General features: G+C 37.4%; 1 protein-coding gene across 1 annotated transcript in view; it reads right to left on the bottom strand.

Annotated features, from left to right (window-relative positions):
* Nucleotides 1–257: 257 nt before the first annotated feature.
* The window catches only part of LOC124170465 (CKLF-like MARVEL transmembrane domain-containing protein 4), an 89185-nt gene continuing 65185 nt past the window's right edge, over nucleotides 258–24257 (bottom strand). Inside the window, exons 2-5 of the mRNA XM_046549185.1 lie at nucleotides 14711–14912; nucleotides 11585–11755; nucleotides 5529–5645; nucleotides 258–980 (exon numbers count right to left, since the gene is read on the bottom strand). Coding sequence (XP_046405141.1) covers nucleotides 897–980; nucleotides 5529–5645; nucleotides 11585–11755; nucleotides 14711–14893 — 555 coding nt within the window. The 5' untranslated portion in view covers nucleotides 14894–14912 and the 3' untranslated portion in view covers nucleotides 258–896. The remainder of the gene's footprint in view (nucleotides 981–5528; nucleotides 5646–11584; nucleotides 11756–14710; nucleotides 14913–24257) is intronic.

Here is a 24257-nt window from a genome sequence, read left to right as displayed (position 1 = left end):
GTCGTCCCTACCGATTCTTCATAGTGTATACTTATCAATTGTGTCTATAATTTGTGTAAATTTGATTGGCTGAGTAATGGTTCATGTCGTCACGCCCAATTTTCTTCGTGAGTAATCACCCAGGACAGTAGGGTAGCCAGGAATTTCGTGGAGAGGTGGGTCAAAAAACCAGGGGGAAAATCAAAAATAAGACAACATACTCAGTAGAGGATTTTAAACTAACTTAAACACTTTTCATAATCGAAAAAACTTCACTTGCCGAAGAAATCATTTGTAAATTCATGATTTTTCAATATTTTGTCTTCTTTTACGAAGAAAAATAATTGTGTTTCTATGATTCGGGGACGTCCGAACCCCCCGGACCTCAACCTAGCTACTCTACTGTATGTCAAACGTAATGTGTCGTAACTAATCCCTCTTTTCCCCCTACGCTCAACTTCCGGGATCAAAAACTTAACTATGAGCAGCGGAGTATAGATTAATTTATTTTCGTTTCCGAGAGTAAAGTTTCGCCGTGGAACAAAACTTAACTCCTTGGTGATTTTAATTTTGTGCGGGAAAGAAACTAAATATAGGTCTCGTATTTTCGTTTCCCTCTGGGTCGAAAACGAAACTTTTTCGTTTCCTTTTGCATTCCAACCCTGGTTGAATATATAAATAATATATAATAATATATAAATATATTATTTACAGGGGGTTTGGTATACAATCAGGTCATGCAAACTGCAGTGCACCACGTCATAAGCCAGAAAATAGTGTACAATAGACTCATCCATCAAACAAGCATTAAAATTATTTATATATATATATATATATTTATAAAAAAACACTTATATTTATATATTTGCAACTAAAAAAATCTTGTAAAAACTTCCTCGTGGATTCTATAGGTGACCTTAGGCAGCTCTTGCATCTTTGTATTCATTGTAGAGGAGGATCGTGGCGTACCAGTAGACAATTGCGTTAAAGATGCCAAAAACCTGGAAAAACAAAGAGGAGAAAAGAATTACACCATGTACTCCCTTAGCAAAAAAACTGTTGGATTTTAACAGTTACTGTTGGATTTTAACAGTTACTGATGGATTTTCTACAGTTACTGTTGAGTTTCAACAGTTACTGTTGAATTTTCTACAGTTACTGTTGGATTTTAACAGTTACTGATGGATTTTCTACAGTTACTGTTGAGTTTCAACAGTTACTGTTGAATTTTCTGCAGTTACTGTTGGATTCAACTGTAACTGTTGAGTTTCAACAGTTACTGTTGAATTTTCTACAGTTACTGTTGGATTTTAACAGTTACTGTTGGATTTTATCAGTTACTGTTGGATTTCAACAATTACCGTTGGACTTCAGCAGTTATTGTTGGATTTCATCAGTCACTGTTGGATTTTAACAGTTACTGTTGAATTTTATCAGTTACTGTTGGATTTTCTACAGTTACTCTTGGATTTCAACAATTACTGTTGGATTTTAACAGTTACTGTTGGATTTTATCAGTTACTGTTGGATTTCAACAATTACCATTGGACTTCAGCAGTTATTGTTGGATTTCATCAGTCACTGTTGGATTTTAACAGTTACTGTTGAATTTTATCAGTTACTGTTGAATTTTCTACAGTTACTGTTGGATTTTAACAGTTACTGATGGATTTTCTACAGTTACTGTTGAGTTTCAACAGTTACTGTTGAATTTTCTACAGTTACTGTTGGATTTTAACAGTTACTGATGGATTTTCTACAGTTACTGTTGAGTTTCAACAGTTACTGTTGAATTTTCTACAGTTACTGTTGGATTTTAACAGTTACTGTTGGATTTTATCAGTTACTGTTGGATTTCAACAATTACCGTTGGACTTCAGCAGTTATTGTTGGATTTCATCAGTCACTGTTGGATTTTAACAGTTACTGTTGAATTTTATCAGTTACTGTTGGATTTTCTACAGTTACTCTTGGATTTCAACAATTACTGTTGGATTTTAACAGTTACTGTTGGATTTTATCAGTTACTGTTGGATTTCAACAATTACCATTGGACTTCAGCAGTTACTGTTGGGTTTCATCAGTCACTGTTGGATTTTAACAGTTACTGTTGAATTTTATCAGTTACTGTTGGATTTTCTACAGTTACTCTTGGATTTCAACAATTACTGTTGGATTTTAACAGTTACTGTTGGATTTTATCAGTTACTGTTGGATTTCAACAATTACTGTTGGATTTTAACAGTTACTGTTGGATTTTCTACAGTTACTGTTGGATTTCAACAATTACCGTTTGACTTCAGCAGTTACTGCTGGGTTTCATCAGTCACTGTTGGATTTTCTACGGTTACTGTTAAGTTTCAACAGTTACTGTTGAATTTTCTACAGTTTTTGTTGGATTCAACAGTGGCCCCAATTAAATACTGAAAATTTCAACAGTTTTTAACAGGTTTTTCACTAAGGGCTGTTTTTGAACTTCAGGTATTACATATATAATAAATCAATGATAAGCCTTTTCGGATAGATAACTATTATTATATCAAATCCTTTTTTGAATAAAGAGACCCGTGTTTTGATAAATAATCACCATCATAATATAATCTAATTTGGAGCATAATACCCGATTGATAATATAAGATTTCAGTTACCCTTAAGGCTCCATGGCAACCATAGTTTTAATTTTTTATACCGACATACAACTCCAATGTAAAGTAAATTGGGAAAACATCAAATCATTTTACATAAGATTCTTCTTTTGCGAGATGGACGAAAATTTAAGGATATAATCCTTACGATAGAGGACACATTTAGCAATGATGGACATTCCGCTTGATAAATTTTCCTGCAAGAAAAATCAAATCGACAATGCTGGAATTAAATTTTTCCCAAATATGTTTTTTATATAATAAGGTGTGACATTGAAACTCCTATTAATAAGGTATAAAATTAAGGTATAAGGTAAGAAAAAAGTTAAATAAAATGAATCCAATACTAACAGTCGAAGTATGATCTATACAACTTTTCATTCATTAGATGCCTATTGAAGCGAAAGTATTATTTATGGGAAAATCAAAACTATATGAAATATTGGGGCAGCAACATACCTTACAAGAGTGTAAATTATGATTGTCAGCAATCCTTACTTAAGAAGATATACATATATATCAATATAAATTTATATTGATCCATGAGTGGGATTTTATCGTATGCTATTGAACGTAGCTGTCCAAAATTTTCAATGTGCCATCTACAGTACAATCTCTGTATTACGGCCTTGCGGTATTACCACACATCCAGAAATCCTGAGCGATGCATTGGCAAATTTGAGGAATTTGGCTGAAGTTATAACCATTTTCCCTATTTAAATTATTTGGCCTTTTCACCGAATAATTTAGAAAGGGAAAATGTATATAATAACAATAATAACATAGTCTTTACTTCCGTATGGTCTTAGAAACATTGGAAGGCATCAAATTAAAAAATATCTTATTACTTTAATATAATCATTACATAAAAACACACGAAACTAACACATGACAAGCGTACATTCCTAAAATTTACAGTTCATAATAATCAGCAATGCCATAAAAGGCATTCTCAAGAAGAAAAGGCTTTAATTGTTGCCTTTTAAGTTTTGCTAATTCAAAGATTCTCTTCAGTTTAGGAGGCAGATGATTGTAAACTTGAGCAGAGGTAATATGTGGCCTATTTTTTTCGCTGAAAGTGGAGTTGAATGTCAATAGGTGAACATCCCTTTTTTTCTACAGTATAATGAGAGCGGAAGGAGCTATTTGGGCGAATATACATGAGGATTTTCCTCAACACTTTGAGAGCCGGCTGCTAAATTTAAAGCCCCACTGAAAAATCCAGCCATTTTTTACTATATATTCGTACATTTTTTAAAACATTAGCATCAAAAATATATTTATATCGATGTGCATTTCAATAAAAATGGACTTTTCTCTTCTTTATGAATGAGTTGAATAACATATATTGCTAATCTTTAAATATATAATTTAACAATGAAAACCTACTGTTTTTGAAAAATAAAAAAAGTTGCAACATGTGATGTACCGCCATAGCATGCGTAATAATTTTTTTAATACGCTCAATTCGAACTATTTAAAGCATTGTTCCAAGCAAAGCTTTATAAATCCTGGATGACCAAAAGGGTCAATGCACCCTTAACGAACGATCTATGGGCCCAAAGAATCTTCACACAAAGTAGCCTAAGATGAGGATGCCGGTAGCTACGGAGGACTTTTCGTCCTCGAGACATAAATTGAACTCTTTTTCCATCAAGCAGTTGTTTTTTGAAATAACAGAACCACTAAGCAGTAAACTGGAAAAGTACCACGGGCGAAATATTACGGCTTCACGCATACAAAGCCAATTAAATGGAAAGACGTAATATTACGTTCACAGGCAATCCTCAGAAGGATTAGCAGGACGTAATATTATGTCCATGGCTCGCAAAGTGTTAACAAAGAAAGAGCAACACAGAATGAATAGACAGGTTTGCGTTAGAATACCTACGGATTTGAAAAATGATCTACCATGTTCTCTATTTGAAATTCCTGTAATTGCTTTCACAGCTTGTTTTTGCAGAGAGAAAATTTTGCTAGCCCAGGGAGGATTATGCCAGACGATGACACCATATGAAAGTAATGGACTGAATTTCAGCAAAATACGATAATTTATACACCATAAATACACCAGCTTAACCCTATTGAAAATTTCTTATAAGTCTTACAGAAATTCTTATAAGAATTCTGTAAGACTTATAGGATTCTATCTTACAGATTTCTTATAGTCTTACAGAAGAAGTCTTACAGATTTCGTATAGGATTCTATAAGTCTTATAGAAATCCTTATAGGATTCTATAAGTCTTACAAAAATTCTTATAAGAAATCTGCATTTCTTATAGAATTCTACAATAATGCTGCGCGGGTCGCATACCTTTTAGGTTTTTATCCAGCAGGCGTGTCACCATAACTTATGTTGGCAATTGATAATTATTTAAGGAATTCTACATAAGATAATTTTTTTAAATTATGTATAACTCTTTTTGAAGTAATGTTCTGCTAATTTCCTGGTTTTTTTCAGCATGGTATTTGACATAAATGGTTCCAAGAAGCGGAGGCTTCTTTAATGCGACTTGTTAGTATATATAGCTCAGGGCACATGAAAAATTGTAGACTTATAAGATCTCTCTGTTTCGAGTCTACAGATTACTTGACCGATGGAAGTTCGATATGGGCCATGAATAACCACGATGTATAATACGATTGCATACGTTGCAGGATACTGTTCACATGGTTCCCTAGCAACCTAACAACCAAAACTTGTTTGGTTGTTAGGTTGCTAGGGATTGAGATACGTGTTGTTAGAACATAGCCATCAATATGTAAGTAATGGACTGAATTTTAGCAAAATACTATAATTTTAAGTATTTCCCGCGAGATAACTGAAGTGAGTCTACTAATAATAAAAAGTCCAGTTGCATCTGCACTACATATCATTACTCCAACGATGTTTTGTTACTCACGCCAGCTGCGATGTTGGCCCCTTGTGCGTAGAATCGGGAGTACGGTATCCAGACGATGATCTGGACGAGGAACGCAATGACGTACAGGACAGCGCTCACGCCCGTGTTGAGGAACTCCTGCAAAACAAATGAACACATTATGGCTGTTTATTTATTATTATCATACATTGCTGCAAGTAGGCTATTGCCAGGTGGCAGCATTAGATGTACATGAGTAACAAATGTGTACATACCAATTTTCTATCTATCTAACACAAAGTTTAAAAACAGAAAACACTTATGGTAAAAAATAATACACTAATTCTAATCTCATACAACTAAGAATTTAACATCGTCCCAATAAACCAATTTCAACAATCCATTCAATACATTAATTCAAATAAAACACAACTAAAAAATGAACATTGACCCAATAGTGTAGTTTCCTTCATCAAAGAAAACGAAATGCATTGATTGCGATTCCTTACCCACCATTACTGTATTCATAATACGCAAATTATTTGGTTTTAGAAGTACCGGTTTAGACGAATGGCAATGGTCAATTTTATCCTCATTTGAAAAAGGCCAGATTGGCGCCCATGCGATGCCACTCCACGTGACGTCACAGGGACCTAGTTTCTATACGAGTAGATAGGAGTTTTACATCGTCTGAGGTTACCAATGCATGCATGAGGCACAGCGCTCAGGGAAACGTCGCTTAATAATCACCTATTAAAATTACTTAAGGTCGGAAAGTTTCCTTCGTTTGATAGGGTATTAATAATCCTTATTTAAGCCAAGCGCTACTTGCTAGCAGGGTACTCTGCTACCTGCTAGCAGCCTACATCGCAGCAGTGCACATATCCTCGGCCCAATGTCACCTCACACGGCGACAGTGGGAACCAGAACGACGTCACACGGAGTTTTCCCAGCATTCATACTTAGCCGTCGCGTTTTCGCGCGCTTGAAATTTTTCACTTTTCGTTTAATCGCGAAAAATAGATATCGTCATTTAAAAATCTAAAAGCGTGAAATACGTACTCCAGAAGTAATAATCTTTCGATTTAAGCAATCAAAAAAAATAATAGGAAAACACCCTATTGACCCAATTTCACACCCTCTCTTATAAACCACACTGTAATTAACCAATAAGCGATGAGCACTTCTTCCTAAAAATTTTCGCATTTGCAGGGAAGATCTTAAAAATAACTTCAGGTAGAGATCAGGAGAAATGTCTGTTTTCTGTTTTTTTAACTTAATTTTGAATTTATGACCTTTCCTTCCTATATGTAGCATGGTGAGTCCAGCTTCAGACCTATTCCTTTCCAACCCCTCTCATTTGTATTACAGCAGACTCCCGATTATCCGGCTGCGGTTTATCCGGGTATCGGATTATCCGTGCATGATTTTACTCTTGCTCAATTTTTTCCGCGTTCTTTATTTAAATAATCGGGCGCAAAATCATCGGAATTGCTGTATTAAAGGTAGGATAAACCGGGCTTATTATTTCCGTTAGAATCCCCTTCGTAAAATGGATCGCGCGCTAGCTGCATTCACCGGAGCACCGTGTTCCTGTTTTCCAAGCCTCGCAATGCGCGACCGCGCTCCGTTAACAGATCGCGAACTGGCGAAGAAAGCTCTCATTGAGTCCGTGAGCACTCTTAAATAACAGAATAACTGCATAAATAATAATATATTGTTTGTTTTACGTAAATTATGAACATTGCAAGACATTTAATTGAACGTTTGGGTTATCCGTGTTTTCCGATTATTCGTGCCGTCTCTCCCCATCGTTAACCCGGATAATCGGGAGTGTGATGTATTTGAGTTATTTTTCACATAGAGCCAATTTACAGTGGAAATTTAAAAAAAAAAACCAACGTGAATTTGACACAATACAGCAACAACATTTAAAAACAACAAGGAATTAACCAGTAGAGAATCCAGAGAATGAGTGCAGGAGTTAGAGGTGACGAGCGTGATGTGCCCGCTCTTTTCAATGCAGGTCCAAATAGGGATAGGCGCGTTTCTAATTTTAAAATGTAGAAAAAAAAGGCAGGGTGTTATGTACAAATTTAATTACGTATCAACAGGAGACTTGAATGTGGAATCAGCCGCATTTTGATAAAAGTTATTTAAAGAATGCGAGATATTGTTGCAAATGAACAAATGTATCAGTTTGTGCGCCGTTAACGTCAGGAATGTTTACCGGTTTACCTCTCGAAGATTCCACCGTAACCAAGACACGAAAACAAAGAAGAGAGAGGGTGCCAGAGAAAGAGAGACAGAAAATGGTTCGCCATAGACTGAGTACGTGTTGAGTCCAAGACCTTTCTGTGTTAACTTGAAATAATGTGTTGAAAGCGCGTTATATTGCAACAAATATAATAATATGTACCTGAAACTAAATTGGTATCGATTAAATATCCTGAAATAAAGGTTTGCTCTGCACCATGGAGCAAGTTCGTGACGTCAAGATGGCGGATCGCCTCATCGCTTAAGAGAAATATCAAGGGCAATTTTTTAAAACCAATTTTAGGAAACAATAGCAATATTTAGGAAGTAAGCTTTGCCGTCGCATGTTCTCTGATAAATTCTGTGCATTTTGGTATCTCATTTGTAGAGTTTGGTTGCGTATTAGTTGAGAAATAGGTATCTATACAGTAGAAATACATATATAGATATAAAGGTGAGCCCTAGGTCAGGGAGATTCTGCCCTTATGAAAATATATGAGTCTGTGAGATTCACAAGGATTCCACACTGGATGATTCGCAGCGAATCCTAAAACTTTCCGAAGGAATGCAAATCGTATTGTATCCCAGCGAATGCTGGTGAATCTTAGGGACTAAAGGCGACTAAAAAATGAATGTGATTAAAATACACAATTTATTTCATTAAGGTTATATGTACATAAACACACACAAATACACTTACTACCCACTTCCATGAATAACTTTCTCCCTAAGAATGTTATAGCCTCCCTTAATTTGCTCATTTTCGACGCGAGGCCGTGGTTATACGATTTTTGAGAAACCTCAGGAAATTTATTTGTGGCCCCAATCGCATCACTGGCCTCTGAAATGGGATTAAAATTGTAAGTAAATGAAGAATGAATGCCAACATGTTTTATTTTCGATGAATTGAAAACTCACTAAAATTGCCTTATAAGCAGTAGGGTATAATGCACAATATCTTAAACTTTTCCATGGGAAAGTTTAAGATATTGTGTAGAAATTTTAAGTCCATTTTAAGTCTGAGGTTTTGCATATTAGACAAGGAAAGAGAGGACAATACAGCATCGGGAGGCAGGGGCGCCGACTTACAAAAAATATGAGTGGGGGCCCAAACCGGGGACCTTGCCCCGGTAAATTTTATGAGTAGTGAATTTTAAGTTTTTAAGCATTTTAGAAGAGTCATTTGATCAACATTAGAACCCTGATCACACGTATCTCGTCATCTGGACACTCCGGGGAAAATCGACAAGCCTGACACATTTTTTCCTCACATTTGTAACGAATTTTTGGGGGGGCTCAGGCCCCATTGAGTCGGCGCCATTGTCGGGTGGACATACTGCGTAAATGCGGGGTTTTATGTCTAACTAAAACCAGATTCACCAGAAATATTTTTGATGTGACAACCTGCATCAAATCACTACTTACCATGCTTGTGTTACCTATTTTGGAGTATGGCAGCATTGATTTTAGGTCACCATTCTATGTGTGTCACATAAATGGGCTTGAAAAAGTTCAAAGACGTTTTATTAGACTATGCACGCACAAATTCCGTGCTGATCGCCAATATCATCTCTTACCCTGATGCATACAAGGAATTAGGAATTTCAACTCTATCTTCATGGCACATCACGGCAGATATGATGTTCTTACACAAGTTATTAAATACAGTATACTGTTTAATGGGTCCACCGGTTACTTGGGGCGGCCGCTTAATTGGGGCAGGTCTTGGAGAACAGAACCCAATAGAGGAATATCCCAGAGTATGTATTCTCCGCTTTATTGGGCCATGAGTCGGCGACATATACTCGTGACGAAATTAAAGTTTTTTCTTTTCAGAATACTATTTTTTTATATTTTCCTCCTTTGATTTACTCTTATTTTTCACAAATGTTCCTATTTTTGCCCTATTTTGAAAGCTCTCGTTCTTATACTATCCGCAAGAGGATAGGACTTTTCTTTAATATTAGTAAAAGACATTCATTCAGCATCGCCCGAGGCTGTGAAAAATATTTTTAACTAAATTGTTGTAATTCTTAAAAATGATAATAAATTAACTTAACTCACTGATTTATTAATCAAATTAATAGTTTAATAAACTTATGTTGCATTTTAAACATTCTTTATTCTTATTTCTAACATTTTAACGTTTGTATTCCCATGTACAGGAAAGTTCGCCTAATTTGGGCAGCCGCTTATTTGGGGCAAAGTGCACTAGTCCCGATATGTCCCAATTAACCGGAATCTACGTAATAGTATTTCTATTTCCGAACTTTTGGAATTAGTATCCCAACAAGCACCATCTCATGCTACCAGAAGCAAGTCCATAGGGAATTTTATTGACGCAATTATATGTACCAAAGCCCTATTTCTAGGATTCTGAGGGAAAGAAATGAACTTCCTCTTCTGAAATTGATAGTTTTGCCACAAAGGCCATGAGGTTTAAGCAATGTTTGAAGAACAATCTTAATCAGGTATGAAGCATTTTCTTTTTTTTTTGTCATGTTCATTATTGTCATTTTGATGCATTGATTTTTTATTTTAATCTTTATTTCTAACCTGTTTCTCTTGATATTGCATGCATATCATTTCTTAATGATTAATGGGTAGTTGCCCGTGTATGTGCAATAATGTATTTATCTATTTTGTGCATTAAATAAATAAATAAACTATTTTTGCAAAGAAGTGGGGGATGCAATCAAGGGATTTTGGGTTATTTGGGGCTGACATGGAACAAATTGGAGAGCAATACAAAACTATGGGAAGGACAATAGATGCTGAGAAATAGGAGTGGAGTGCAATTGTATCTTTAATTTCCGTGAAGCTGTATTCATTTCTTTCAATCCCTGATTGCTCAGCAATAAAGGCGACAAGTGCGCACCACAAGGAAGAGGACAAATGTGCGTTCTCTGAACCACACACTCAGTCATAAGCTGCGAACATAAGTTGTAGTCAGTTTAGAATAGAATAGAAAATGAAATTATTATTTAGGGACAATAGGGTTGTTTCCTTCATCAAAGAAAACGAAAGGCATTGATTGCGATTCGTTACCCACCATTAGTGTATTCATTTTATACACAAATTATTTGGTTTTAGAAATCCCAGTTTAGACGAATGGCAAGGGTAAAATTTTATCCTCATTTGAAAAAGGCCAGATTGGCGCCCATGCGATTCCACTCCACGTGACGTCACAGGGACCTACGTGCTATACGAGTAGATAGGAGTTTTACATCGTCTGAGATTATCGATGCATGTATGAGGCACAGAGCTCAGGGAAACATCTCTTCATAATCACCTATTAAAATTATGTATGGTTGGAAAGTTTTCTTCGTTTGATAAGGTATTAATAATCCTTATTTAAGCCAAGCGCTACCAGCTAGCTCTAGGCTAGGCTCTACTCTAGCTCTAGGCTAGGCTCTACTCTGCTACCTGCTAGCATCCTGCGTCGTATCAGCGCTCAAAGCCTCGCCCCAAGGTCACCTCACTTGCGGCAGCGGGAATCAGAACGACGTCACACAGAGTTTTCCCAGCATTCATACTTAGCCGTCGCATTTTCGTGCGCTTGAAATTTTTCACTTTTCATTTAATCGCGAAAAATAGATATCGTCATTTAAAAATCTAAAAGCGTGAAATGCGTACTCCAAGAGTAATAATCTTTTGATTTAGGCAATAAAAAAATAATAGGAAACCATTCTATTGGATTAATGAATTTAAATGTGGCCGTACTACATCCAAAAAAAAGAACATCGTTCGGCGCACCCTGTGGGAATGCCTACACCTGAAACGATTGACACATTTCTCGAAAGGCCCCACGTCCTTCTCGCCCCAGCAAAGCAGCAACTTACGGTGAGGGTCCAGTCGATGGGTATTCTGCTGAGCTGCTGTCGGATGGAGAGGAGGTAGATGGCGGTCCAGGCGACGGCCGAGATGAACGACGTGACGACCACAAACAGGAACCAATGCGTGCCGGAGAGGTGTGCTGGAGATGCGCACGCCATGCAGATTATTCCAAAGAGCTGAAACAACGCAAAGAGACATTTCCACCATTAAACTTCATTCTCAACTCTTAAAGTACGGTCACGGAGGAACTCATATTGTGCTTTTTAGTTTATATCTTCTATATTATTTCTACTGTATAGATACCTATTTCTCAACTTATACGCAACCAAACTCTACAAATGAGGTACCAAAATGCACAGAATTTATCAGAGAACATGTGACGGAATATCTTACTTCCTAACTATTGCTATTGTTTCCTAAAATTGGTTTTTAAATAATTAAAAAAAAAAACACAAAAACCGGTAAATATTCCTGAAGTTAACGGCGCACAAACTGATACATTTGTTCATTTGCAACAATATCTCGCATTCTTTGGATAACTTTTATCAAAATGCGGCTGATTCCACATTCAAGTCTACTGTTGATACGTAAGTATGAGTCACCATGTGCGTTTAAAAGAGGATAGCGTAATTACTTCCAATGTTGTGTTTAAAGAGGTCCTCTGACCTCAATTTGTACATGAACATTCCAATTAAATTTGTGCATAAGACCCTGCCTATATTTTCTACATTTTAAAATTAGAAACGCGCCTATCTCTCTGTGGACCTGCATTGAAAAGAGCGGGGGAAGCCCGCGCTGGGAGCGGGCGCATCACGCTCGTTTATCTTAAAATTCCGCAATGTATATTAATCTCGCACCTCGTAATCCGTGTTTTCCGATATCACAGGCCAACAATGAAAAAACTTTTTTACTGAAAATACCTTATTCTTATGTTTTTTAAGTTGCTGAATCCAAATGTGATGCTTAAAAAGTTGTATCACCCACCATTTATTCACATTTTACAGTTAAATTTATGAAATCAAGTAATATTTTTAGAATTTTAAGGCTTTTTTGTAGTTAAAATAAAATTGAAAAAGTAGGTCTAATGAACGAAGATAATGGGGGATTATCCATAGTAATCCCCCATCATGTTATTATTATATAAAAACATGATGGGGGAATACTGTTGGTAGAAGTTCAGCAAGCGATTCATCGCAGAAAAAGCCACACAAGAAGCTTCATGGAAAAAAAGGAAAGAAAATGTAGACCAATTCCAGTTGACAGTTGAACCCTATATTATCACGCTACATTACTAAAAAAATACTATTATTACAAAGATATGAACAGCGGTATGCCTTTTTAAAATGGCACCCTATATTTTTTATTCGGCAATGCATTTCCTCTCATATAACTCCTCCTGTTCATGTCTTTGTAAATAGCAAAGCTACAAGGAAGGCAGTCATGCTGATTAATGTCCCCCTGAAGGCTAATGAACATTTGCTTGACACTTTTTTGAATTTGCATCTGGACAAAAAGTTATACTTCGGGTGGTCAAGATAAATGGGACACCCTGTATACTTAACACGTTACTTATGGCAGTGTTTAAATCCTTCGTATCCCTTAATTCCAGCTGATATTTAAATCCGAACACTTTAATATGCACTCTTCTCTTTAAAGTGCAATTTTTTCATATTTTTAGATATTTTTTAACGGAATTTTTGTACTTACTCAGGCATGATGGGAGTAATCCTTAATGGTTTGATGCGAGCGCGGGAAAGAAGCGACTTCGAAAGCATGACTTAATTTAAAACCAAAAAAGGAGGCATTCTAAAAGTATACAATTTATGCAAAATTGGGTAGTTTCCTTCATCAAAGAAAACGAAAGGCATTGATTGCGATACCTTACCCACCATTAGTGTATTCATAATAAACAAATTATTTGGTTTTCGAAATCCCAGTTTAGACGAATGGCAATGGTATTTTTTAACCGCATTTGAAAAAGGCCAGATTGGCTGCAAGATGCTATACGAGTATGAAGTCAGGAGTTTTACATCGTCTGAGATTACCAATGCATGCATGAGGCACAGAGCTCAGGGAAACATGTCTTAATAATCACCTATTAAAACTGCCTATGGTCAGAAAGTTTCCTTCGTTTGATAGGGTATTGATTATGATCCTTATTTAAGCCAAGCGCTAACTGCTAGCAGGGTACTCAGCTACCTGCTAGCATCCTGCGTCGTATCGGCGCTCATAGCCTCACACCAAGGTGGCCTCACACAGTGACAGCCTGAACCAGAATGACGTCACACGGGCTTTTCCCAGCATTCATACTTAGCCGTCGCGTTTTCGCGCACTTGAAAATTTTCACTTTTCATTTAATCACGAAAAATAGATATTGTCATTTAAAAATATAATTGCATGAAATACGTTCTCCAGGTATAATAATCTTTCGATTTGGGCAGTTAAAAAATTAGTAAACCACCCTATTATGTTATTAATGATGATTGAAACCGTTGCCTATCAACCAAATATAAATAATTAAATAAAATTGGCAAAAATAAAGGAGTCGTTAGTACGAACGACAGTCTTCATAAATTTTCTCTATTCGTCTGGAAAAACGAGGATTCTCGCGATCCGTATTCAACCTGTTAAAGTAGACAAGAGCCAACACCTCCATGCGTTCTCATTGCGTAATCTAGTCCCCAAAATGGAATTTTAGAAACGTAGGCAAAGATGAGTTTGTGTTGTGCGGGTGGTCTATCCTATAATTTTGTTGTTAATTCATAGACATTGTTTGACCCATAGATTTCGTCAAATAAACTTCAAATTTCATTTTTATGAACTATAAACATCTATCCACTCTTTAATTTATCCATTATCCAATATTTTCATATAATTCGTCTTCATAGCCGTTTCATTCTGAAATCAGGCCGATTTTTTGCTAAATTTTAAAATTTAGAGCTCGGGCGGCAGTGGTTAATATCATCCGATTTGAAAAAAAAAATTTGTGCGAGATCCTTATATCATTTCGCAACTTTCCCGCACAGGGAAAATTTGATCAGGAAAAAAAAACCTTTTTTCGGCCCACCCTAAAGCACATTGCGTGTATCGACAAACATTCCGTTCGTTTCCCCAGTTACGTGGACACGTACCAGTTCGAGGATTTTGCAGATGCCGGCCGGTGTCTTGAAGTACTCCACGTTGATCTCCAGCCACGAGAGGGCGTTGGATCCGCTCCCCGCCTGACCAGCGCCATTCCCGACCCCTCCGCCCCTCTCGGCTTGTGATTGCGTCTTGGGAGGAGCCGTCGACGTCGCGTTTGTGCTAGACATCATCACCAATCGGATCCCTCACCTGCAGAGAAACATTAAAAAAAACCACATTCAATCCATATTTACATTTTAAAAAACACACACACAGAATTATTATTACAGTAATCTACCGATTAAGGTAAGTTTCCATGTAATACTTGAAGGGCATTTTGGGAAAATCCCCTTTCTTCAAGCACTTCTCTCATCAATTCACAATAAGGCCTACTCCCTTTCAATCTATCTAAAAAATCATTTTTTCTTCCTTCCTCGTTTCCCTAACATTCTACCCTCTATAACATTGTTTTCAACATCCCCTCCCCGCTAAGCACTAACTCCATCCATACCTTCTATCTCCTCTGTACCTCATCTAAAAGCTGCTTCTCCTCACCCACCATGTCCAACACTTCATTGTTAATCCTCCTCTCCGTCCTCTTCACCTTCTACATACTTCTACATACCCACATCTCGAATGCCTCCAATCTTCTCTCGTCCTCCTTCCTAAGTGTCAATGTTTCTGCTCTGTAAAATGCTACACTCCAAATCAAACTCTTCACTAACCTTTTCTTTAAACTCTTACACAACGATCCTCTTAGAAGCTCCTTCCTGTTCATGAATGCCTCCTTTGCTAATGCAATTCTCTTCCTGATACCCTATAACTGCTATATCCGACGTTTATGTGGTTATTTTTATCCAAGTATTCTACCGATTAAGGTAGGTTTCCATGAAGTATTCAAGAAGTGATCTGGGAGCCTCCCTTGCCTTCCAGCGCTACATTCTTCAATTCATAGTGAGACTACTCCCTTTCAATCTATCAAAAAATCCTTTTCTCTTCCTTCTTCGTTTACCTAACATTCTACCCTCTATAACATTGTTTTCAACATCCCCTCCCCGCTAAGCACTAACTCCATCCATACCTTCTGTCTCCTCCGTACCTCATCTAAAAGCTGCCTCTCCTCACCCACCATGTCCAGCACTTCGTCGTTTCTTCTCCTCTCTAACCATTTACCTTCTCCATACCCACATCTCGAATGCCTCTAATCCTCTCTCGTCTTCTTTCCTAAGTGTACACGTTTCCGCACCGTAGAGAGTTACACTCCAGATCAAACTCTTCACTAACCTTTTCTTTTAACTCTTACATAACGATCCTCCCAGAAGCTCCTTCCTGTTCATGAACGCCTCTTTTGCTAATGCAACTCTCTTCCTGATGTCCTTACTACTGTATCCATTTTCCTCTAACGTAATGCCTAAATAGTTGAATTGCTCAAAACCTGCTCAAGTTTTTCACCACCCACTTTTATCTTAAGTCTAACATTCCTCGCTCGTGATGCTTTACAAAACCGCATAACCTTGGTCTTCTTGTGATTAATCCTCATCCCATATTCCTCGCAACACTCGTATAACGCATCCACTAGAGCCAGAAGCCCCCTCGCTGGCTGGCTAATAAACGCCTGATCATCCGCGAATCGAACACTGAATCTTCGAGCAATATTTGTACGGGTCATACGTTATCCTACGTTCATTTTATCTCTATTAATACTCTGTTTATTTATTATGATATTCATGAGCATGATATTCCACAATGCTTAAAAAAAACGTTAGTAATTCTTTTAGAAGAGTAAATAAATCATTTAAAATCAACTACAATGTTTGGTTGAATAAAAAATCAGTGGTAACGCAATAATTTGACCGTGGATTCGTGGTGTGATAGGGTTAGAGGGTGTAGTCTAGTGGCAGGGGTAAGGGAGCTAAGTTGAGCTTGGCCCCAAATGTATTTGGAGAAGGCGAGCGGTAGACAAAGTCATTTGCGACACTAGGGTCTCGTAGGGAATCATTAGGGCGGAGGGAAGCCCGGCGTCGGCATCGGCCTGCTCTTGACGCGAGTTGCCTTAGGGACCACGGCCATACATAAGTTGTAAACTTGGAATTCGTGGTCACATTTCAGGAGTTTTAGGTAAAAAAAAATACAAAGCAAGTACAATCATATTGTACACGTACGTAACAGAAAAGAATGGATTTCCGCAGATATATACCGCTCACAGGATCAGCTTACACACTGCTCCATGTCCCACAGGGGTGCCGACGTATAAAAAATATTGGGGGGGGGGGGGGGGCAAACTGGGGATCTTGCACCGAAAAATTTTACAAACTGAGTTTTAATGTTTATTTAAATCGTTTTATAGAGCGTTCCACATTTAGTTGACAGTACGGGCCTTATGGATAACAGTGTTGCCAAGCTTCCGCTCAGCCGGCAGGCATCCTAACAGCGTATGCAACCACACGTAATAGAGCGCCAAAATGGTTTAGTTCAAAAAGGAGTTAGGGATCGCACGGAAGACGACGTAAATTAAGGAATTTTTTAGCGTAAATTAAAATACCTTTGCTGCAATATAAGAGGAAAAGTCTTTTGTTATTTTATGCACGTACTTATTCAATGCACAAGCTGAATAATGAATAATCTGTAATGTAAAAAATAACAATAAATTGAAGGATAATAAAAATTATCGCCACTCCTGAATGAGACAAAATTTCTATTCCTTCCATAATATGCAATATTTTTTGGCTCTGGCTAGTATTACATGAAAGGCGATGTTGTATAAGACATCATCAATCTTTAATTTTTCAAAATGTTCCCGTACTTGGTTTATTGTAAATTAAAGATCTCCTTTCAAGCTGACATCTTCAAAGCTAATTTCCTTGATGTTCTCTTTCCTCCACCTTGTAGTAGGCAAGGATTCCAATTTCCTTGAGTAATAAGAGGCATTATCTACCACTATAATAGATCCATCGGGTAAGTTTGCAAGGAGTGAGTGCTCAAACCATCTCTCGTAACACTCGCCAGCCACTTCTTCATGATCATCCATTGAGTTCCTTTTGTACAGAAACACATGCGATGCTCCTTTTATGAATCTTTTTTCCGTTCCTGCGTGTATAGTTGCAAATCGTCCTCCTCGGGAAGTGGGGGCCAAGCCCATTATATAGTCTAGCAAGGAAAGCTTGACGCGGATTTTCTAATTGTTTGTTTCGCATACTAATGTTCACTATTTGTCCAACGTTAATCCAACTTTCGCCTGTGAATACACTCGTCCTGTGTTCGCGACGATATTTTTTTTAGCTGCCTTAAATAATTAATTGTGCTACCAACGAATAATATCATCCCTTTTGATAATGATGATTCTTTTCCCCCTGCGTTCGTGCACGAAGCCTATGTCCAAAAGAAGACTATATAGTATTGTCCTTTGGTAATCTGGGAGAATACTATCCATATTTACCGAGTTTAAGATGGATTTTAAGGTCGGAGGAATATTTTTCACGAAAGATTCATGTACCTTCCTTCTAATTCCCGATCTCACCAAACCGTCGAAAATCACTGCTCTCGAATTTTTGTAAGGCTGTCTAATTTCTTTAGTTTTTGAAGGAGTTACCAATGGACCACGGGAGCTTTCCTTTCTCTTTCTGTAAACAGTAGAGTCCGAGCACCCAGTAGCCTTCGAAGCTTCTCAGCAGACCTCACTAATACTGAGAGATTTCCTGAAGTACGAGAAGACTTTGAGCACCAACTGTCTTTCGCGGCTTATGAGCTTCTCACCTTTTCTCCTCTTCTTTGTATCGGACATATTGATTGGGCGTGTTACAGCAGAGATAAGTGTAAAACACACTCCACAATTCTCAAATTCAGCAGACGACACAACACTTGTTCACTCCAAAAAAAATGCAATGACAAACTGAACGCCTTCGTAAATTCTTCCCACGGCCCCTTCGGCTAGGGTCGCCTTTGGTGTAGGTTTTCTGGTACCCTATGAAAGGAACTCAGGAAAAACCCAAGCCCCCTTTTGTAAAAGGCGTGCACTGGATGGGGTAGTGTTTCGCGCAGATCATGAGATTTTCTTTTTCTTGGTTTCCGCGATGGGACCTAAACACCCAAGGCGAAAGCGTCTTATTTCCAAGCCGCTTGCTTACTTTCGTGTATCAATGTATTCAGATAAAAACACTGCTGTTACGACGCATGAGTATCTCTCTGTTAATAGGATATCAAACGAATAGATAAATACATTTCATAGTATGCATTGACAAAAAACTCCTTTTCCGCCCGAGAATTTTCCCTCTGCGCGCAAGAAAAAGCAAGAAGCCCGGCCCAGCGGCACCGTAATATTTTTTCTTAAGATCAAAACCTTGTAACTCGCTTCAAAATTGATTTAAGTTAATAATTTTTTCACCAAAAATAACCTTGTAGTTTTCTTCACATTTGATATGCAGCATATAGGGACCTACGACGTAAGAAACGTAAGTTAGTAAGCGACTACTTTTTACCTTGCAAAAATCAAAATTTTCTTGTCCTAAAGGGTGTTACGTCGGCATAACAACATTTTAACTCAATATTTGTACTATTGGTGAAGACCTTCAAAGAGAAAATAGTGTGAAGAATTTTTTGCAGAAGATTCAATTCAATACAGACAACGGTCAGGCAGAAATTGCGAGAAGAAGATAAAGTAAAAAAATACACGTTTCTTACGGAAATTTAACGAAATGTTTTTTATAGCTTTTGCTATAATTTTTATCGAAAAACTATTGGCACCAATGAATGCAGCATCTCTGTCTATATTAGAATGCAATTTTTAATCAGTGCATAACGCCACATTAATTTTCGTGCTGTTATTGACAACACCGCGCTCCCGGCCTTATGGAGATTAACATGGGAAACGATTCTCCATAAGAGCCCATACTGTCAACTAAATGTGGAACCCTCTATAGAAGAGTCAAATGATCAACATTAGAACACTGAAAACTCGACTCTCCTTGGAAAATCTACAAGCCTGACACATATATTCCTCCCCCCAATATCAAATTTTTGAGGGGGTTCGGGCCCCCTCAGACCCCATGGAGTCGGCGCCAATGGTGTCCATATGCGTGGAGACCAAAATCGTTGCGTAAACGCTTACCTCAGCAAAAACATTACCACTAACAAATAGAGGATTAATAAGTGTAGTATCCTTTGAGTTATGTTTTCCCTTCGTGCTTGGTGTCAATAGGTTTGCCTACCCGTCAGGATGTCCAACGGCAAAAGTTAGTTCTGTGTTTGGTCCACCCTGTACGTAAAATAGGATGTCTGTTTGTCTGTCCGTCATGCATTTCCAAACGGCTGTCATGATTACAACTAAAACCATTAGGTAAGTGTATCACATGCTCACAAAAGCCATAGTGATATTTTTGGTTGAGTCTGCTGCGTCCTTTGTGTCGTTTTCTCATTGCCGTTTGTTATGTCAAGTAACGTCTGGACTAAAAGGCAATGAAAAATGCACGAAAAGCATTTGAAGTCATGAGTTATTCTGAGCATCCCGCAACGGGGTATACTCGTGGCCAATCCCAGCGATTGGCTTAAAGTTTCTGTTGTGTAAAAATGGTGCGTTTTCACACCATTGTTAATTGTCATTCCTACTGACTTCAGCTATCCAGGGCTAAAATTTCCTGACACTGTCGTTCTCCACTCTCTATATATTCCTTATTCCTGCTTCGGATATTTTCGAATGGGTATAATCGCTTGAATCAGTGCATCAAGTGGGTAATTAAGTCACGTGAATAGGCATTACACTATATTTTTATTTAAATAAAAGGGTAGACAATAGCAAGAATGTCGATTTAAAAGTGCACACACAGCTATAAAAATGAAATAAAGAAGGTAATTATATACAACAAATCAAACATCAACAAACGAAGAAGGTGGCCACATTCTCGGTTTTTATCAAGCTATTTGATTATTTTGTATTACATGAGGTAATGCTAAGTCAGTAAAATTTTTAATAATATATAAATGGCACACACGCTGTTCTAAAATATAAAATGTCAATAATAATTGATTCATATTTATGGAAGTAATTAGATTAGGATATAATGAACGCTGTACGTTAAATCTCTGTAAACAATGCTGGCGGTTTCGTTAGCAACCATTCCATAAATGAAGATGGAATCCACGAGTATCACAAAAGACGTCCCTCATGTATTCCCCTGAATGTGTTTTCACCCACTGCGCTTTTAAATGTGTTTACAAAAGTCGCCACTCGCGTCGCTGACAGACAAATTGATCCTAGTTTCACGGTAAATACGAGATGATAGCGTTTTTAACCGAAATGCATGTACCTGTTGATGTGATCTATCAAATTCATTACTTTTCAATGTTATTCCTCGCAATGACAAACGTAATAATGCAAAATGAATCGCATTGCATTCATCACGCCGCCGCGGTCATTTTTGAAAACCGATGTGAATGCGATCGAAGCTGCAACAAAAGTCAACCTTTTAAAGGATCGAATTGGGCCTACCCTATGTAGTTTTAGTCAAAATTAATAGCTGCTGGATCTCTTTTTTTTATCAATTTTACACACAATAGAGTATTTCTCCGCAAATAAAATTTTGCGTTTTCCCATTCACACACATTGAAATTTTTCTACTATACATAATTTAAAACCCTTTCCCAAACATATCCGCATAATACGAGGAAGACCCTTCGAAAAAATAGAGCGTCCAAGACAATTTACAAGTCAATTATTTTATGTGCCAGGGAGTCAATCACTCGGTGCATACTTTGAAATTTTTTTAAATATATTTTTTAAATATAAATTGAACGAGAGAAATTTTCAAGAAACTGAAAAATACATTGTGTTCCAAAAATAATATACGTATTTTGAATGCATATATATTGAATTATTAAAATTTCGTAGGCGTTAGAAACATAAATACATCTTATGAATAGATAATAGTGGATATTCGCTACTGACCACAAATTTCTAAGATTACATTCGTATACAAAAATGTTCAATTTGTTATTCGATTACGTTTTTTTTTAAATGGACGGGAATTTCGTTAGCGCAAAGATCGTAAATATTTAACTTTAAAGAATGGGAATTTTAGGATCGTATGATTTTTTAACTATCTTTCACAGCATAAATCAATAAAAAAATGAATTTTTTAAATTATAGGTTACAAGGCGGAGCCGTGATGATTGACGATAACTTTTCCTCGGGAAATGATATTCGAGGCATATTTTTACGAAGCCTTCCCATAATGATAGAAAAAAGGTTTACTGTGTTCGTTTGCGATATTTTTTTTAACGTTACAACGAATACGATCGAATATTTCACCAAATAGTTAGCATTGACTGTTATGTGATTTTCAAATGTTTTGGTTAAAGTAGGCGTGGTTATAATCCTACCCAAGTATCCCCATTCCAGTATATTCACAACCCATACAGCACAGGGAGAAATTTACTCGTGTGTACCGAGTCGAAATTTGGTGTAAGGAATCGAGTCGAAAAAAAGTCGAGAATTCGCCCAATTTTACACGTGTACTTTCTGTGTAGATTTGGTCCAACTCCCTTGGAAGCTAAATGTGGTGATGCATATATTGTGGTCAGCAGTAATCTGAAAACGATGAAAGTTTAAAGATAGATGATTCCATTAAGTCGTCCACCTTAATGATAGCAAAATTTTCCCGACGAAATCTGGTTAAAATCATTTTACGAATCATCTTGCTGCATACATTATGCAAGTGTACGTTTTATTAGGACTACACATTCCGTGTTTGAAACACACTGCATTTAACTGCGTTCTGGGAACGTTGGAGGTTGGAGAACTGAGCGGGGAGGGGACGAGACCTGCCTCTAGCTCCTATTCCCGCTGTTTTAGTCTGATTTATTAGCCTCATAGCCAGATTTTCTTCCCTGATATTCGTTTCCTGCGGAGCTTAGAGATATCCAAATCGACAGATTCCACAACCGTTGAATTTTATGATTAGGGAGATTATCGTCATTCACTTTTTTTCAGTAGTCCAATGCGTCTGGCACTCAACCTACTTAAAAATTAGTTTCCTCTGAAAACCTCTTTATCAGCTTCGAAGGTCGCGCCAAGAAATCGGGAATAGCTATCACACTCTTTTTTTTGTTGACAAGACGTTGCGAATTTTCTTCCGAACGCGCAAACGTAATTATCGCGGAAATTACCGCGACACGCCATTGTTCCGAATTTTCGAGACTCGGGCGTAAACAAGATCCATGGAAACCGCGACACATAGAGGCCCCCATTGTTCGGGGTGGAAATCCGAGAGTGAGAAAAGGCAGGGGGTGTCAGGAAACAAGTCGTTCACTATACCATTTTTCCGAACTGATGGCGGCTGGGTGGAAAATAGCAAGTAGCCAATCAGAAGCGCTGCCCCTTCCACCTCTACGTTCCCCTGCATCCCCTTCCCTTTTCTCCTCCGCTCCCCTCCATCCGTCCGACCAACGTTGCCAGCCTTGAGAATAATAGTACTTTCGGGGGCGACGGAAGATTCTCGGACGAACGCTGAGCGATTTGATTTGGCAACACTGCTAGCTGGAGAGCGATCTGCACTGCACGGAGTTCGAAGAGAGACTGCGGGCTCCTACACACTTTCTCCTGTCGCTCTCCTGTGATTTGCTAGAGGAGTGGGTGAGTTTCGAGCACGCTCAAGGTCAGCCGCCGTCAGTTCAGAAAAAGGGTATAATAAAGTATACGAAGTTTCGCCTGCTATCGGCGGCGCAAAAAAGGTAGAACGCTGAACTTTAACAATTTGAGTGTTACAAGTTTTTTGGTGGGCACTTCCAGAAGCCCCATAAGTATTTTTTTGCGTAGTGGATACAGCCCTAAAATATATGGGAGCAACGTGCTGTTCAATTTTCGTAGAGGTTTCTCGATCCCTATCGCACAAGCCTAATTTAACGATTCACTAACAAAGTTTTTTGTACATGGACCAAAATTGTATAATATGCCACCAAATACAATCAAAGAAACAATTTCTTTTGGCATATATACTAAAGGTTGATAAAGAAATGGATAGTAACTTTTGATGACATTGAAGAGTTATTGTAAAGGGTTGTTATATTGTATTAAACACACTTGGCATTATATGTATGTGCTGTACATTACATGTTGCATTTCATCTTACGGTCAGTTCTGTCATGATATTATTACGTAAAAAATGTTTTTTCTCTCTAGGTATTGTGTACTTTGGTTCAATGCGTTTTCATTTCCGTAGTCTATGAAATTTGAAGTTATCCTAAACCCAGGCTTATTGACTTACAGGCTTCCTCACTTCCTTTGAATGGATATAATAATCTGTAAAAAATATATATGCATGTTAGAATAAATTATATTACTTATATTTTGCTAATTTTGTAGGCTTTTCTCCAAAACTTAATAATTCTCTTATTTATTGCTGTTTTTGCATACTTCCTTTTGTATTTCGCAGTGAATAATTTTTTATTATATAAATCAAAATAAAAAATAATCGCCATCTTTCTTCGTAAAACGCAATCGTTGTAGTTTATTTTTAATTTTACGAGATGGAACAATTGAATTTTTCACTTTTGACCCAAAAATCT

This window comes from Ischnura elegans, chromosome 13 (genome assembly GCF_921293095.1).
Source record: "Ischnura elegans chromosome 13, ioIscEleg1.1, whole genome shotgun sequence".
Lineage (NCBI taxonomy): Eukaryota > Metazoa > Arthropoda > Insecta > Odonata > Coenagrionidae > Ischnura > Ischnura elegans.
The sequence above is the reverse complement of the archived record's forward strand: the minus strand, read 5'-3'. Positions and strand labels throughout refer to the sequence as shown.